At 38.9% G+C, this 18,414-nt stretch overlaps 1 protein-coding gene across 3 annotated transcripts in view; it reads left to right on the top strand.

Annotated features, from left to right (window-relative positions):
• TRRAP (transformation/transcription domain associated protein) overlaps positions 1–16,066 on the top strand; it is a 75,436-nt gene extending 59,370 nt beyond the window's left edge. For all 3 annotated transcript variants that reach the window (XM_058035198.1, XM_058035197.1, XM_058035196.1), the window contains exons 65-72: positions 1,229–1,428; positions 2,186–2,447; positions 8,947–9,172; positions 9,595–9,812; positions 10,565–10,749; positions 12,591–12,794; positions 13,734–13,928; positions 14,765–16,066. In XM_058035198.1, the coding sequence (XP_057891181.1) occupies positions 1,229–1,428; positions 2,186–2,447; positions 8,947–9,172; positions 9,595–9,812; positions 10,565–10,749; positions 12,591–12,794; positions 13,734–13,928; positions 14,765–15,049 (1,775 nt within the window). In that variant the 3' untranslated portion in view covers positions 15,050–16,066. The remainder of the gene's footprint in view (positions 1–1,228; positions 1,429–2,185; positions 2,448–8,946; positions 9,173–9,594; positions 9,813–10,564; positions 10,750–12,590; positions 12,795–13,733; positions 13,929–14,764) is intronic.
• The last annotated feature ends 2,348 nt before the right edge of the window (positions 16,067–18,414 follow it).

Raw genomic sequence — 18,414 nt, 5'->3', positions numbered from 1 at the left:
AGCTGTCTTGAATTTTCTTGTATAAAATACTCACCAAGAGGAGTTCCATCTCTTTCATTCTCATGTCACCTTAGTTATTGAGAATCGCATGTTCTTTACTGAATGTTCTTGATAAATTTGTGGAAAAGTAGAACATTCTTGGTTTACAAATACAGAATGTCGCAGTTTTCTAAGATTCTCTAGACTGATTTTCATTGGAAGCATGAACCATGCAACATTTAGGAGCCACACTTTAAAAAATTGTATCTCCGTAATAACTTCTTGTGGTAATTTTTAAAGTAAAATGAGCATCTCAATGCTCATAAAAGCAATGTTGACTTTGAGAAATGTTTGGGAGATGGGGAAAGCATTCAGCAACTTGCACAACAACTGTTTTCCCAAGAACAAATCACATCTGGAACAGTTATGTCAAATGATTCCACAGAACTTAGTTGTTCTTTTGTCCCACATAATTTCCTGGGAATCCTGGGAGAGCTACTTGAAGAACTCTCATTTCAGTTCTGTGTTCTTTATTACAAAGTACATTGTTTATTTAATTGCCCTTTCCATTTGGGAATTAGTTCACTAAACTTCTGTATAAAATTGTGAAAGGGCACTAATTAAATAATGTTTTATTTTTGTTTGGGTACTCTTTTGCAGAACGAGATGCCCACATACCCTCATAATTTATTCTTTTCCAGCAATATTAAAATATTTCCCTGTAGGTTCTGCCAAAAACCACTGCTGGGTGGGTGAGTTGTGTGAGTTTTTGGGGATCATCTGATAAAGCAAAACTGCTTAATCCCTGTCTGATGGAGTTGTCATGCTAGAGATGGTTTGTGCTAAAATATACAGACTATGACAGTTTCTGTTGTTGGCATCAACACATTTATTCTTTAGTTATGTGTGAAAGGTCTCCCCAAAAGGGAAGGGAAAAAATTGCTCATAATTCAAATAATTTGAATATGAAACAATGTCTGTTACTTCAAGGGTATAGGTTGAAGAGTGTTTATTTTGCTTTAATGTTGGGAAGTCTGTACCACTAAATAACATTTGGTGCAGAGTTTTCTCTAAAAAACCCCAATTTTCTTTCTAAAAAAATTCTTTCTGAAACTGAGTAAGGAATACATAATTAATATTTAATGTAAATCTCAAGCCAGTTCTTAGAACAAATTATTTTATTTCAAGCAGATGTATATCAAGTTCATGAAAGGTCATTCTTATTTCCTTTTTAATGTTCACTTTCCAGATTCAGGGCAACAGCAGCCAAGTTCAGTTGGAAATCAGTCCCACTCTGCCTCAGACCCTGGGCCCATCAGAGCCACTGCCCCAATGTGGAGATGCAGCAGGATCATGCACATGCAGAGGGAATTGCATCCAACCCTTCTGTCCTCCCTGGAAGGCATTGTGGATCAGATGGTCTGGTTCAGAGAGAATTGGCATGAGGAGGTATTTGGCTTCAATGCACCTTGAATGAATGTATGGATCATCTAAGGGAAAGTTAACTGCAAAATATTTACCCAGAATTAATTTTAAACATCAAAGCATAACTGTTTGTTATGATTAGTAAACTGATGTTTGTAGAACTGACTGTTCTGATTGGAGTTTCAGGATCTTGGTTATTTATGGAAGCAGTACAGGGGTTTTGCAGAACTGTTAATGTGATGAATGCCTCTAGGATTTAAGCTGTTGCTCATACTGACTGAAAATGTATATTCTCACATTAAGTCTCAGAGATACCAGTTTCCTTCTTGATCTGGTGGTCTGTGACAGGTGGTGATTATTACCTGAAATTTGCATTGCAACAGAGAGCAGATGGACCTGCCACTCTGCTGTTCCTTGCCTCTCAAAGTGTTGGACTACTCTGTTCTCTCTGCCTAGCACAGTGTTTATTTGAAGGTTTCCTCCTATCACCTTTTTTTTTTTCATATATCTCAAAATATGAAATCTAAAAGTTACCTGCTGTTGAAAGAGCAACTTGTCCTTTATGAGGCAGCATTTTCCCTGCTCAGTTTGTTTGCAATGCTAATGAAATTCAGTGCTGTCATTCTGATTGACCCTCTGATGCAGTTTGAGTAGAGTTTTAAGCAGATGTTTCTGAGAGTATAATTCTACTATATAAAATACATTGGGAATTAATATTTGGTGTCAAATCAGAAGGCCTGATCTTCCTGACTATTTTGTTTTTTCTGTTTTTCATTCTTAGGTGCTCAGACAACTGCAGCAGGGCTTGGCAAAGTGCTATTCTGTTGCCTTTGAGAAAAGTGGAGCTGTTTCAGATGCCAAAATCACTCCTCATACATTGAATTTTGTCAAGAAGTTAGTCAGCACCTTTGGAGTAGGTCTTGAGAATGTCTCTAATGTGTCCACCATGTTTTCTAGTGCAGCCTCAGAGTCACTAGCTAGGAGAGCACAGGCAACAGCTCAAGACCCCGTGTTCCAGAAGTTAAAAGGCCAATTTACAACAGGTAAATGTTTGAAATTTTTTTAAATGTTGCTTTTCATCTCAAGAAAATTTCCTCCCACAGTTCAGCTGTGAGGGCATTCTGTTTTTTTATTCCAATATCTTTCCAGATACAAAATTTAGAAAATTGCACTTTTCTGTCATTCAGCAAACCTGAAATAGTTTTGTTCCTGTCTTTTATGCTGCAATAAATTTAATTCAAATGGAAAACAGACATCAACCTAGAGAATAAATATATTGTTGTATTTTTATTATTGAAAACTGTGGTTTGATTACATATGTGTTAAAAGATAAATTACATTACTTCAGTGTAATGTTTTTGCAATTTGAACAGAACTGCTGGCTGTATGTGAGGGACAATAATGATCTCTGTCTCTCTGTGATGCCAGAATTTAATGAAATTTTCACCCCAGAACTCCAAACTGATGATTTTATGTGAAGTCTTTCAAAACAGCCTATTTTTGATGAGTGAGATTACTTTAGTGTTTTGGGTAACTAGATTATAAAAATTCTATTACCCAAATTTACATCATTGCTAAATTGAATCAATAACTTTAATCAGATCTAATAAAAAAAGATACTTAAGGGAAGTAGCTTTTTTGCTTCACTCATTTTCTCTTAACCAGTGGTTACATATTTGAGTATCTGATCTTGATTTGAAATTCTAAGAAAAGCTTGTTGACAAGCTTGATTTGTTTGGTGAAATGTGTTAAGGCCACGCAGCTTGTGCATGACAAAGTGACACTGATTGGCATCAGTGCTTTGGGTTGCCAGAATTTTGAGTTTTGAATAAATTCCTTGGCTTTTCTTTAAACATTGATGAGAGTGTTTGACAAGTAGACTTGGGGTGTTTTTTCAAGCATTTTGCTGATAATATTGTGAAAGGAAGAGAATCCTGTGAAAGTGAGTGATTTGTAGAAGTGACCCACATTTCTCGTGCACGCCACGCTTTGCACGATGTCCTTTCTGAGGCACAGCAGTTGCATGACAGCAGATAATGAAAGTCCTGAACCATATGATTAAATTTTCACTGGATGAAGTGTACTAGGGAGGGAAATGGAAGTAGAAACACTTTGTGTGTCTTTAATGGGAGCGTACAGGGGATAAAAGTAATTGGATAATGATTAATGGGGTGAAATTTCACCAGTTCAAGTGCTGGAGTCTGTACCTGGAACAGAGGAATAATGGCAGGTACAGGTGTAAATGGGGAGAGGAGAGCAGCTCTAGATCAGGGATCTTGGGATGGTTGTTGTAGATCCCTTCCAGCTGAAATGCTCCACATTAAATACAAGTTTGGACTTGATTTTGATTTTTAATAATGGTTTATAGTCCTTCCATTGCAACAATGATGTAGCCACTTATTTGTTGCTGTAAGTGTTGTTGATATGCTTGGTTGGATTTGAGTTATTTTTGGTCTGTCACAGTAGCTCCTACTTCCTTTCCTGTGAGCATCAGAGAGCTCTGGGGTTTCCAAAGTGTAAAGGAAAAGTAAATAGAATGCCAGACTACAGTCTGCAATATATGAAGTAATATTTCAAAACATTTCTAGAGAAACATTTAAGAAAGTTTAATTATGATTCAGTTACAACTTTTAGTTAAAAAGTGGAGAGGATTTTCAGTATTTTCTTTTGCTGTTTTTATTTTTTTGCATATCTTTGTGATATATAAATGGCTGTTAAGGCTTTCAGATGTTCTCTCTTAATTAAAGAATTATATGGAACAACATATAAACCAAAGTATGACATAGGCCTGGTCATAAAAATCATGTAAAGTCATCAAATGCAAAGTGTTTCTTAGTAAATTTCAGTTAAGTAACAGTAATTACTTTCTTTTTTTTTGAAGATTTGTGTTTTATTTTTCAAGTATGATGAAATATGAATGTCTGCAGGATACACGTAATTATTTTGCTCAGTGCTGGATTAGATTTTATTTTAATCTATTACATTCAGTGTTTAAATTTACAAATTAAATGTGGGAAAACAAAAGAAATTAAACCAATCAGCATACTTAATAATTTCTGTAATCTAATTTGTTATGCAGAAAATTAAAATAAGTTTTTTATTGATTTTACAATAAGAGTAAAATGTAAATAACTGAATAGGATTGTAATTACTGTACTGAAAATTGCATGAGTTTTTTTAACATTACAAGAAACTAATTGTAGAATGTGCCTGATGTGTCCTTGTGTCACACCACAATGTCCATGTTTGTTTTTCCTGTTCTCAGTATCAGTTGCATTTGGATGATGGACAGATAATTACAGTGGTTGCCTTTCATTTCAAAAGTGTCCAAGCTAAGGAGCTGTCTTGGATAAACTTTTTGTCAATTATTCCCAGATTAATGTTGACAACTATGGTTTATAGACACTTTCAGCAGGGTTTGGTTGCATAATCATTTCCATCAACATCAGAGTTGTATTTTGATTCCTGTTTGGAGCCACTGGAGACTCTCACACCATTTGTTATATTCTGAATTCTTTGTCTGTAGCAGTCTGGACTGTTGGAGCTGTGATAGGTCATCTTTATCTATCCTAATGTTATATTATAAAAACAAATTTTACTTTGAATTTTTTTTCTAGAACTTCAAATGCATAGTTCTTTGACCATCTGTTCTTTGTTCTTTCCTTTTCTGCTAAACCTTTTGACATCAAAGAAAAGAAAATGCTGAAAAATGCTCCCTTTGAGAGCTCTCTCAGCAGTGTGAGCAGCAGAAAAGCTGCCTCAATTGTCCTTTTGTGGGCAGATGATAGTTTAGGGTTTGGATCAGCTTCTTTCTGCAACCATCTCTCCTCTTCAAGCTGAATATGAATGGAGAGCTCCAAAATACCCCCTTGAAGGGCATGGTAATTTCCTTGAGACTTTGTCCCCCAGCACAAAGAATTCTTCACTGTGCTGGTGGCTCTGTAGTCAGGAGGAAGCTCTTGAAACCCAAGTGTGGCTCTGCACTGTTAGGAGGGGGCAGGGGGAAGAGCTCCGTGCATTTGCAGCCTTTTTAAGGATTTTTTTTCCCTTTTGCTCAAGAGTGAACATAGTGTGCTTTGGTAGCTCTTTCTTTGCTTCTATTGTAATTTTTAGGTAACAGGATGATATCCAGGAAATCCAGATAAAGAGATGGATGATATTTGACCTTGGTGTCCTCTACATGCAGTCTTGGTTTTCTGGGGCTGAGTGATAAACCAGAAGTTCTGCTCCACATTTCTGCTTTCCTCTCACTGAGATTTTTCATCTTTATTGCTTTTTTCCGAAAGTTCTTGTGAGATTGGAAAGAAGTTTTGGGAAGTAGAATATATAAATGTTTGAATATTAACTTCAAAAGCAAGACAGCACTTCAATTTTGGAGAATGCTTGGATCTTCTTCAGTGTCATGGGCATGAAGAATTGTCCTGCTCTGTGCAGCTAAGCTCACAACTCAGTCCTCAGGGACACTTTACATGATTAGTGCCTTGGCTTTTTAGCTGGAGACCCTTGAGATGTGAACCTTTAATGGAATTAGACTTTTCCTATGGTCAGAATAATCTAAAAAATCTTCAAATTAACTGTTTTTTGCTCTAAAACCATTAATAGCCTGTTGCCTTTGATCAGAACTGTTTTCTTCCAGTGTAGCAGAAGGGTTTCTTTATAGTTCTGGAGTCTTAGTTCTTGGAGGTATTCTTTGTTTTCTTAATGCCATGTTAATGTTGTGTAGGTCAAGGGAACTGGGGGGGACAGAGGGTTTGATACTCTAATTTTGGTACCTCGAGTATGTTTTTTGGTGTTTCTACCTGAGGAGTGATGGTACAGCTTTCAATCAAAGTGTGTTAAGAGGCATCAGGATTTTTTTAGGTCTGTCTCACTGGGGAGAAGATTGTGCCCCATTTCTCCTTCCATTGAGAAGAAACTTCAGCAGCCTTGGGAGCAAACTGCTGCCACTGCAGTCTGTGCCATGGCCTTCTGTGAAAATCCTCTTTAAGGATCAGGGGGAAAACTTTCCATCCTTTTTAGGAATAGGTGGTGCAAGTAGTGAGGTACTTCACACCCAGTGTGTGTTAGCTTGAGAAAGGTGTTTCCCAGTACTAAGTAATGAAGAAATGGATTTTTTTTTTAAAACAAAACCACTGTTTATATAGATTAAGGTGTCTGCAAAGCAGAGAGACTTTTACACAAATAGTGTTTGGTCTTTATTTCCCTTTCTTCCAGCTGAAGTGATTTTTCCTCTCAGATGGGCTCTCTGTGACACGAGCAGAAAGACTAATTGAACTCTCCGTGTTTCCCATCTGCCACTGGGAAACAAAAGAACAACAAAAATCCTAAAACAGGCATTCAGCAAACTAGAGCTGCTCTTGTGGTGAACTGAGTGACTTTTTTTTTTTGTAAGGAAAATATATTGATGTGTGTTTTTACCTCTTGGCTGATTCACATTAGCACAAAAACTAGTTGCAGTTTGAGGGTACTTTCCTGCACTTCAGAGATTCGGGAGATAAATGATGCAATAATTTTGTCACTTTGATGAAATGATTTACTCCCACTGCTCACTAGAGGGTAGGCTTGGGATTTTAATAAGAGTGTTTTACAGTGATATTGCAGTAGATGCACTGCCCACAGCAGGCAGAAAAAGAAAAGGGAATATTACATCCATAAATATGAAACTGTATTTTTCATTATAAACTTTTTTCTTACAGAAGTGGAAAGGATTTTGTATGAGCTGGTTTTTTGTTCCCTTTTAGGCTGGTAAACTTAGGTCTTTCACTGAAAGATTTTAGTGTATCCGTTTATTGTGGATACACAGTGAAATATGTTGGGTTATATGTTCTCTGGTATTTATTTAAGTAACAGAACAGCAAAATGAAAGCAATCCTAAGGTGCATTGTTTTCTATGGCATTAGAATCCTGGATTACAGAAAAAAATTTAGAGTGTGGGTAGAATGACATGAACTCTGCTGGCTAAATGAATATTTTAGGTTGCTTTTAGGAGTTTTTTGGACAATCAGAATTTTGAGTGGTTTAATTGTGGTTGAAAAAAATTATAATGCAGTAATTGCTGTGTGCACATACTTAATTCACTTTGGCACACTTGCAGGGAGATGCTTGTAGCATATTTATGTGGTCAAGTTTTCTGAGCAGTGCTCATGTTTTATTTGGTTTTTGGTATTTTTGTCAACTTAGTGTATATTGAGTGTATATGACATATTGAAATTGAGGTTCTGCAAGAAAATTTGAACTAATTTTTAAGACTTAATTTTCTATTGTGTTGAATAATACTGAAGATTCCATTCTGCTCTAGCTGCAAATCTCAGAAATGCTGAATTGTCATTCTCTGGTTTTTTTCAGTTGCTTTTTCACTTGAGACATGTTGAGCTTAAAATGGCATCTTCTAGGGAGTGGAGAGGAGCTAAAAATTCAAGTCTGTTGGTTAACTTGCATAGTTTGGGCTGCCATAACTAATGAGGTTTACAGAGAGTAGTTTGTCTTCTTATCCAAGTGTGTTTAATTTTTCATTGTTGTGGCACTGGAGTGCTGAGCCATCATTTCATGTATGTGGTTTATTCATTTTCCCTCTTTGGGGAAATTCAAAGACATTTATTTATTTATTATTTGCTTTGTCTGAAACTGTAGTGAGAGCAGTTTTGGGAAGATGGTGTTGGTGTGGCCCAGAAAATGCTCAGTATTGCAGTGATTTCTGTTACAGAATTACTTGCATAATGTACTGAAGTCCATATTGACCTTGAGAAAGTTCCTTCTTCACCTGCATGTGGATTAAAGGAGACTTTCTCACTCTGTGGTACTTTTGACATTGCAGTGGAAAGAGCAGGCTGTTGGCATAGTATTGTCATTTTTCTTGGGCTGCTGTGGCTGTTCTTCCTATAGTGTCTTTCAGTTGTTGTCTAAGACAGGAAAGAATAAGAATTTTCTTGCAGCTGAGAAGAGAATAGTAATAATAACAATTTTCTTATTTGTCCTGCAGTTCCTCATGGATTCTATGTTGTATCCTCAACTGGGGCTCTTTCATTCATTTTAGGAGTAAAAAATCTCCACTGATTTGAAATGAATAAATAAATAAATGACTTGCAATGAAACAGGTAGAAAATTATAGTGCTGTAAAGTAAGCCTACTTTTCCTCTTTCACTGAGTGATCTGATGTAATAATTTGGGGTTTTACTGCTTTCTTTCTATGCAGTATGTGTGGTTGCAGTATATAGAGAATTCAGTACAGTAACAGTATTTAAATTTTTCACTATATGCTTTACAATGTTTGTGTGACTAAAACAGGAAAATCTTAGGAAGTTTGTTATATATTAAATAACAGAATATTTTGGAGTTGTATACAAAAAAAAAGGTAGCAGATTCTAACAGGTCTAAGTTATTGTTCTATATAATGCTAGGACTGTGCAAAAAGGTTTTCTATAGAAAATAGAAATATTCAACAGAGCCTGTCTTTTAAAGGCAGTTCAGCTTAGTGGGTGTGTGTGTGTTTGGTTTGCACTACTGAATTGGGTGATTTGTTTTTGTTTGGCTTTTTTTTTTTAGATTTTGACTTCAGTGTGCCGGGATCAATGAAACTCCACAACCTTATCTCCAAACTAAAGAAATGGATCAAAATTCTGGAGGCCAAAACTAAACAGCTTCCAAAGTTCTTCCTCATAGAGGAGAAGTGCCGCTTTCTAAGCAACTTCTCAGCTCAAACTGCGGAAGTAGAGATACCTGGAGAATTCCTCATGCCAAAGCCAACACATTACTACATCAAGATAGCAAGGTAACCTAAACATTCCCTTTGGTGGCTGGAATTCTGGAAGCAGAGAAGGAGATTAAAGCTCCATCCATCCATCCATCCATCCATCCATCCATCCATCCATCCATCCATCCATCCATCCATCCATCCATCCAGATCCATCCATCCAGATCCATCTATCCACTCTGCAAAAGTAGATAGATATTTTATAGTAGATAAATATTTTATATATGTGTATTATATATATAGTTAAACTTTGGTGTAAGACCTTTCTAATTTATCCTCCTTCAATAATTTTACATTTGATCACTAAACACCCGCACTGTTCAGAGCATATTTAGTTTTCTTGTACCTTGCTGTGAGTTGAGATCTGTGCCTTTATTGTCACCACTAGAGATGCTGTTGTTCAAAAGAGTTACAAAGCTCTCTCCAAATGCTCCTGGCAGGTTCATGCCCAGGGTGGAGATCGTGCAGAAGCACAACACAGCAGCTCGCAGGCTGTACATCCGCGGGCACAACGGGAAGATCTACCCGTACCTGGTGATGAACGACGCCTGCCTGACCGAGTCGCGCCGCGAGGAGCGCGTCCTGCAGCTGCTCCGCCTCCTCAACCCCTGCCTGGAGAAGAGGAAGGAGACCACCAAGAGGCATTTGTTCTTCACAGGTACTGCAGGGAGAGATCTGTGTTGTTTTTAAATGTAAGTTGTGCTCAGAGGTTATAACAGCTGGAGGTTTTTGAATATTCACAAGGTAAATTCACATCTGGCTGGGTGATTAGTCTTGTCTGGAGCTGTAGCACCCCTCTGGAGGAGTGCAGCTGATTGCAGGGGTCTGGGGTGTTTTTAGAAATGCTTATGTGCATTACTTATGATAGCAAGTGCACTTGCCTTGCTTATGATATCTTGCACTTGCAAGAGATGCCCACTGGGCCTGTTGGTGTGGAAGTGGGTGCACATACTTCAACAACATTGAAGTATGGGAAATATAAGGAAATACAACATTTAGAGACAACTGAAGAGGGACAGAAGGAAACCTTTTCTCTGTGATTTGTGATATAGGAATGTTGAATTTCTTTTACATCTTCCACATAACACAGAAGAAATACCTTTTCTTTTTGCTGCTGAATTTCATCTAAACAAAGTATTGCCCTCTTTCCTAAAGGTAAAGAAAAATAGGAAGAATGATGAGTGCTCAATTTTTTTTCAAAAGTACCATTGATGTTTCTGTTAAGATAAAAAAACTCCTACTGTAATTCATTTTTACCTGAGCTTATAAATTAGTTATGAGCACAGCATTAAAGTTTTCTGTGGATAGGCTCCAGCTGATTATCAGGGCTGTGTTTTGAGGGCTGGCGTGTCAGCATTTGGGCTCTGATGAACTCAGGTTTGCTTTGCTCTGTGTGCCCGCCCTGCGCAGTGCCGCGGGTGGTGGCGGTGTCCCCGCAGATGCGGCTGGTGGAGGACAACCCCTCCTCACTGTCCCTGGTGGAGATCTACAAGCAGCGCTGCGCCAAGAAGGGCATCGAGCACGACAACCCCATCTCGCGCTACTACGACCGGCTGGCCACGGTGCAGGCTCGGGGCACGCAGGCCAGTCACCAGGTACTGCAGCACGGGGTGAACACAGGGCTGTGCCCTGAGCCCTGAGCCCTGCCCTGGGCAATTCCACCCAGGGCTGTGCCCTGAGCCCTGCCCTGCCCTGGGCAATTCCATCCAGGGCTGTGCCCTGAGCCCTGAACCCTGCCCTGCCCTGGGCAATTCTATCCAGGGCTGTGCCCTGAGCCCTGCCCTGCCCTGGGCAATTCCACCCAGGGCTGTGCCCTGAGCCCTGAACCCTGCCCTGGGCAATTCCATCCAGGGCTGTGCCCTGAGCCCTGAACCCTGAACCCTGCCCTGGGCAATTCCATCCAGGGCTGTGCCCTGAGCCCTGCGCTGCCCTGGGCAATTCCATCCAGGGCTGTCCCCTGCACCTGCTCTGCCGCAGCAATTCCACCCAGGGCTGTGCCCTGAGCCCTGCCCTGCCCCGGGCAATTCCACCCAGGGCTTTACCCTGCACCCCGCCCTGCTCTGGCCTGGGCAATTCCATCCCTGGGCCATTTCATCCAGGGCTTTCCCCAGTGCCCTGCCCTGCCCCATTTCTTCCAGGGCTTTTCCTTGCACCCTTCCCTTCCCAGTTCCATCCAAGGCTGTCCTCAGCACCTTGCCCTGTCCAATTTCATCCATGGCTTCCCCCAGCACCCTACCCTGCCAGTTTCATCCAGGGCTTTCCCCAGCACCTTGCCCTGTCCAGTTTCATCCAGGGCTTTCCCCCAGAACTTCTTCAGAATTTAGGAAGTTCGTTATGTACTAAACTACAGAATATTTTGGAGTTTAGAAAAGAGGTAGCAGATTCTGACAGGTTTAAGCTTATTTTTATATAGAAAGCTGGGACTTTGTTAAAAGGTTTTCTACAGAAAATAGAAATATTCAGCACAGCCTGTCTTTTAAAAGCAGTTCAGCTTAGCAGGGATGTGTGTGTTTGGTAAATGTCATTAGATGTCAGACAGATACACAGTGCATGGTGGTGGTTGGATTTTTTTGCATGTATTTTGATTTTTCATAATGAGAACTCTATGTCTCTTCAGAGTTTTAGGTGATCTTTGAATGATTTTATTTAAAAAAAGCTGTATTTGTATTGCTGGAAGTTGTTTTGGGTAAATGCAACTGAAAACAGTCAGGGTGCTGATTGATTTTTTTTTTCCTCTTGTGTATAGTGCTTTAAAAATAATTAATTGACAGCATGGGAAGCAGCATTTCTAATTTGCCTAAGCAACTACAGCATGGTATGTGAGGCAGGCTTCCCATGTTCTTCTAATATTTCTCTTAAAATCGCCAGTGGATCCATTCATCTAAGCCAAACAGAAGCAGTTGGGCAATCTCACCTAATAAATGAAGTACTCAGGAAGAACAAAGCTCTCTCTCTCTGTAAACTCCACCAAACAATCAGCTGTGATGTATAAGGTGGTTTTATGTTGTTTTTTTTTTAGTTAGGGTTAGTGCAAATTCATTGGTAAAATGCCAGTCCCATTACAAATACAACTATTAGAAAATACACAATAAATATGTATTACAGATGTAGTTTAAACAATTGTCTCAGACTTTTTTTGTTACAAAATAAAAATGGGAGTGCTATGTAACACTTGTTTCTATTTTCAGAGTTCTTACATTTGAAACTTTAACAGCCCTTTAATTGAAGTCACCATAACTATCATGCTTCCTGGTGTAACAGAACAGATCCTTCTTTTTCTAACTAATTAGGTCTGGTATATGCTATAGTAATCAAATATTTTGGTAGATTTTTTTTTTTTGCTTTTTCTAAAACAAGATACAGCAATTAAGAGCAGATTGGTAGTTGCTTTAGAGCATTAAAAATGCCTTTTCCAAGTAACCCTTCTGCTGTGCAGGTTCTCAGAGACATCCTGAAGGAGGTGCAGAGCAACATGGTGCCTCGCAGCATGCTCAAGGAGTGGGCCCTGCACACCTTCCCCAACGCCACGGATTACTGGACCTTCAGGAAGATGTTCACCATCCAGCTGGCCCTCATTGGCTTTGCAGAATTCATCTTCCACTTGAACAGGCTCAACCCTGAGATGCTGCAGATTGCCCAGGTGTGCTTCAGTTTGCTCATTCTCTCGGCTTGGATCAGATGGGTATTTACAGTGTGCTTTTGGAATGAGCTGAAGTTCAACATAGATAATTAACAGTGCACTTCAGTAGGCTTTTTATTTCTGTGTGATTGCACATCCTGTAGGGAGCAATTTAACCTGCAGTCCCCATGGACATCAACTCTGCCCTCTGTGGTGAGAGTTTAGAACTTTGTGGAATTGTTCTTAGATATTTGAACTCTTCATGTAAATGACTGATAAGTCTCTCTTTTTAGTCTTCTTTCAAATATATGCTTTCAAAATACCTTTGTATTAAATCAATTTGGTGTAAGAAAAATAAAATACAGAGCTTCATTTTCTTAAAGGGTTATACCCCTTTTCAAATACCATTCTCTTTTGAACATATCCATCAAGCTACAACTCCTATTAATTATTATTTTTCTATTTTTACCCAATATTTAAAATTAAGCTTCCCACCTAAAAAATAGCAAAGGTGGTATTTATTAAAGTCTCAATGCCACTTTAATGCATGGAGAGCTATAGTCTGCATAGCAATTAAGATTTTTTGATCCCTCTATTAAGTGTTCAGCTTAATTTTCAGTTGTTTACCCACAGTGAACCTTGGACACTGAATATTGTCCCAGAGGTCTATTGGCAGTGACTCCATACAGATCAGGATACAGAGGAATCTACTCCTTAAGTTTGGTATTACATGTATTTAGTGACGGGTTTGGACACAACATTTTGAGAGAAATACTTACCTTTGTGCATGCCATTATTTATGACTTCATCGCTCAAAAGTTATTTGACTAAACAAATAAAACTCTTTTGAAGCACTGTTGAAACTCAGCATTAACAGACACAAAAACCCAACTACTTTTGTTTCCATGAAGGAAAATGAGTTCCTTGAACTGCTTTTGTGCATGTTTGTGTTCATCCCAGGACACTGGCAAGCTCAACGTGGCGTACTTTCGCTTTGACATCAACGATGCCACAGGAGACCTGGACGCCAACCGCCCGGTGCCCTTCCGCCTGACCCCCAACATCTCCGAGTTCCTCACCACCATCGGGGTCTCGGGGCCCCTCACTGCATCCATGATTGCAGTAGCTCGCTGCTTTGCACAGCCAAACTTCAAGGTTTGTATGCTTTTTTTGCAGGCTTGTATTTGACAATTCATAAAAAAGCCAGCACTTTTTTTGGTGAAGGTAAAAACTGAATGATGGTGCGGATTTGTTTTAAAATTTTACCCTGAGGTCATCACAAAGGCCAGCTGAAATGTTGGAAATGTTTGGAAATGCTTTATGTTATGTGTAAACATTTAATTTGACTCAGACTGGACACATAAAAGTTTGCTTTAGAAGCTTGAGATTGTTGGAGTTGGCAGATTAATACCAGTAACTCAAATCAGTGATGAGGAAAAATAGGAAAGTATTTGTTGCAGGAATTTCTTTTTCATCCAAGGATAGAACTGGCCTATATAACATATATGTGTATCTATATTAAATACATATGTATGGATGTTGTAGTCAGTATTCTTTCCCTGTGTAGCAGAAAATAATATTCCCCTAGAGTGTAATGACTGCAAAAAATCCCTCCAGCTTTCCAAAGTGTTCCAAATCTCTGCCCAAGACTTCTGTGTGTGTTGTAGAAGCCATGAATTTAGTGGAGTCATTTAAAAATAGGATGTACACAACTGTATCTGTGTATCAATATCTCAGTATATGTTATTAATTTCTGTAGGAGTCATTGTGTTGTGTTTTTGTAATGGAAACTTTTTATGAACAGGCATAGCTGGAGAGGAAATAATAAAATGTTTGGAAGCCACACTCGTCTTGAAAAGTCTGAAATTGCAATGTGGCACCAAAAGTGTCAAAATACTGTCGACTAAAATCTAGTTACAATTCTGTAATCTGATAGAACCTGATCATTCTGTGGATTAAGTGCCATAACCTGATTTTTCTTCTTTGTGTAGGTTGATGGCATCCTAAAAACTGTGCTGAGGGATGAGATCATTGCGTGGCACAAAAAAACCCAAGAGGACACCTCGTCTCCACTGTCAGCAGCTGGGCAGCCCGAGAACATGGACAGCCAGCAGCTGGTGTCCCTGGTTCAGAAAGCTGTCACTGCCATCATGACCCGCCTGCACAACCTGGCCCAGTTTGAGGGAGGGGAGAGCAAAGTCAACACCCTGGTGGCAGCTGCCAACAGCCTGGACAACCTCTGCAGGATGGACCCCGCCTGGCACCCCTGGCTGTGACTCCATGCGTTCAGTTGTTTGAGGGGAGTTTTGTTGTTTTTGTTGGTTTTTTTTTGGGGGGGTTTTTTGTTGTTTTTATTTCTTCCTGTTGTTTGTGGTGTGAGCCATATTTTGTGTCAAGAAAATGTGAAAAAAGCTTTCCAGACGACGGCTTACCTGTCACCCTGCGTTTTGTCAGTTTTCATTCTAGCTGTGTTTACAGTAGTATGGTGTTTTTACTGGTTTTAATTTCAGGAGGAGACATTTCCTCCTGTTTATGCAGTTGATATGCAACAGCAGCTTTTGCAAATAGATTAAAATGAAGAGAGAAAAATAATATACAGAAAAATCTAATTTTATGATGAAGACTATGAAACTAGCATTGTTAGATTTAGGGTCTGCCATTCCTAATAACTTGCAGTATATGAATTTTTTATACTATAGTAATTACTAAAAAAAAAAAAAAAGAAAAATACAGTAATCCCTGTAACTGAGTTTTCCTCTGTGAAATTTTACTTAATCACTCTCTTCATAATGCCAAATTGAAGGCACAGATAAATGCTCTTAACTTTTAAGTTTGCTTCAAATTTACATGAGCAATTGCTTTGTACAGACAATTTTGTACCAAATGTTATAGAGGTGAGATTTTGTTAGGCACTGAGAAAATGATGATCAAATTGTGCTGACTTTTCCTGGAGCACAAGCTATGTACAGTAAAAGTGTAAACCATTTAGAGTATTTGGTTTAGTTGTGGACAGTGTTTGGGGGGAAGTTTATAAAAGGATGGAAAAAGTCATCCTTTGATATCTGTATTTGTCTGTAATAGAGAAAAAGATGAAATCTTATCAAGTTCTCTTTACTGTTTAGAATTACAGTAGCTTCTTTAGGATGAACCTGTTCCTTTGTAATTTAAGAAGAAGAGCAGTTTAATGTTTTACTTGTCTTTCTGTTGTGTTAGCATTTTTATAAAACTTCAGTGTTGAGAATGTTAAATTTGTACAGAGTGATTTTTTTCCAAATAAATATTTTATAAAACTCTCTGTGGTATTAATTTCATTTATAATATTTTTAATATCCTATGAGTATGATTTTGCTTCATGATATGATGGATGAAACAAGGATGGCCCTTCATTCCCATGCTTGGTGCTCCTTTTGAATCAAAGGGAATTTTGCTCTATGGCACTATGTACAAGGGGAAGCTCAAATAAATTGAGTGCCAAGGACTGTATAAGGATTTGGAAAACAAACATCCCTTTTTTTTTGCAAAGACTTACTTCCTTATCAAAATCATGTTGGCAAGAATAATCTTCTTATAAAACACAGCACTTCCTGCATGTGTCACGACACACTCTGTCTGCAGTCATTCACAACTGAGCTCAGTGCTTTCATGACTTGAAGGGAATTGTTGCCTTCCCTTTATTGAAGATTGTAATGTTTGCAGCTGTGAAGTGCAGCACACACTGCACAGAGGAGATGCAGGATCATTTCTTATTTGCACATCTTGGATATGTCTGAGAGATGACAGCATTCCCTGACAGGAAGTCATCAGATAATTCAGCCACTTTTCTGTCCATGATAGAAATCTTAATGGGAATATGTGAATATGACTTAAGAGACAAACTTTGTTGTCTTTAGATTTGTGACATCTCTCTTGTTCTTGGCATCACCTCAGCTGTACTCCTGAAAGAAGACTTGGGGTGTGAGAGAGTTATTGATTATATTTAGCAGACAGTTACTTTAATGAGCTCCCTGATAGCGTTAATGTGCAAATGTTAATACCTGCTTCTCTTTCATGATCATCTGCTATGGATGCACCTCAATTTGTGAGAAGGCTTACACAGTCTTAACCCAGACTTTTACCACGAGCTTCAGGAGATAAATCTGAAAGCTTTTAGTTATACCTGAGCATTCTTCAGGGCCTGGGGGATATCTGACATCTCTTGTATCAGCAGCAGCTGTCCATTAGCAGGAGAGTGGTTTGACAAAGTACAGGGTAGGAAGTTCCTGATTATCTTCACCAACATGTGACATCTATCTTACCTGCATTTAATTTTTTATGACTGTAGATAAGGGTTGCCTCTGTCTTGTTGGAGATCCATGCTCAGAATGCATCTTGCTGAGCAGATACTTGAAAGTGAACTACATTAAATGTCAATTCACTTTAAGTATTCCCTTCAAGGTTTCTTCCCTCAGATTAGATACTACACAAAAAAGCCCATGTCATTACTCAGTAAAATCAAACACTCAAGAGAGGTCAAATTTAAAATTCTCTCTGAAATTTATGTTCTGAAAATTCCTCCTGTTGTGTTTCTTTTTTAACCTCTGTAAAGTTACAGACAGATTTCACCAGATCTTCATGAGAGTAACTAGTCACAAGCCCTTGACACCAAAGTTGTGCCAGCAATAATTCTCTATAAAATACATGTTGGTAGGCTTTGGCACATTTACCTGTGTTGGTGTGAACTGGGCACTCTGGGAGGTCACTCAAGGCACAGAAATATTAATAACTAAGGAAGCAAGTTTGGCATGAAAACCTGGATACAAATATAAACTGTGGAGATTATATGGAGAATAAATAGTTGTCAGGTTTCTCAAATTACAGTTTTGTCTCCTGACTCTTGTAATCGTGTTTGTCTTTATTAGATGATGCTGCTGCAATTTAACTTTTTATTATCACACTCTGCTCTCAAGTAGATGGTCAGAACTTGTTTGCTTAAGTGAATTGTAGTCTGAAACAAAAGCCTTTAACAGGAGTTGAGTGTTTGAATCCACCCTCTGGAAGTGGCGTGTGCCACTTTCCTCTGCTGTAATTGGGCTGTCCAAGAATTGTCAGGTACAGAGTGAGCAAGGGATTAGTTATTACTGGAAGATGATGACTCAAAGCCTTTCAGAGCAGACAATGAAAGCTCTGTTTCATAATGGCAGTGGAATAAAGTTGCTTTTAAGGCTCTGATCTGTTTCAAATATGATGTATGAAATGTTCCTTTGTGGTGTGGAAGCCTATTCAGGGAGAAGATTTCACACTCACAGGAGCTTTTAATCAGCTCGGTGTGGGTGCATTTCACATTTAAGAGGTTCAAGAGAGCACATGTGAAACAACTGGTGACTTGTATTTGGTTTATCATCATCATCCCTTGACTGTGTCTGGTCTCACTGTCCCTGTGTGCATGAGCTGTGAGCCAAAGGACAGTGTCACCTCACCTGGGACCTCCTAAACCAGGGCTCAAGGTGCTGAAATGCAGAAAAAAGAAGAAAAGAGGAAGTCTGGGAAATTGATCACTTAGACTTTCATCTCTTCACTGTGGCTTTTTCATCTTTAAATGAGCATTGCCTTTCCCTGAGAGCTCCAAGCATGGGTTCTGCTCCCTCTCTGCCTTCAGACTTCT

Source organism: Melospiza georgiana, chromosome 16 (genome assembly GCF_028018845.1).
Source record: "Melospiza georgiana isolate bMelGeo1 chromosome 16, bMelGeo1.pri, whole genome shotgun sequence".
Lineage (NCBI taxonomy): Eukaryota > Metazoa > Chordata > Aves > Passeriformes > Passerellidae > Melospiza > Melospiza georgiana.
The sequence above is the reverse complement of the archived record's forward strand: the minus strand, read 5'-3'. Positions and strand labels throughout refer to the sequence as shown.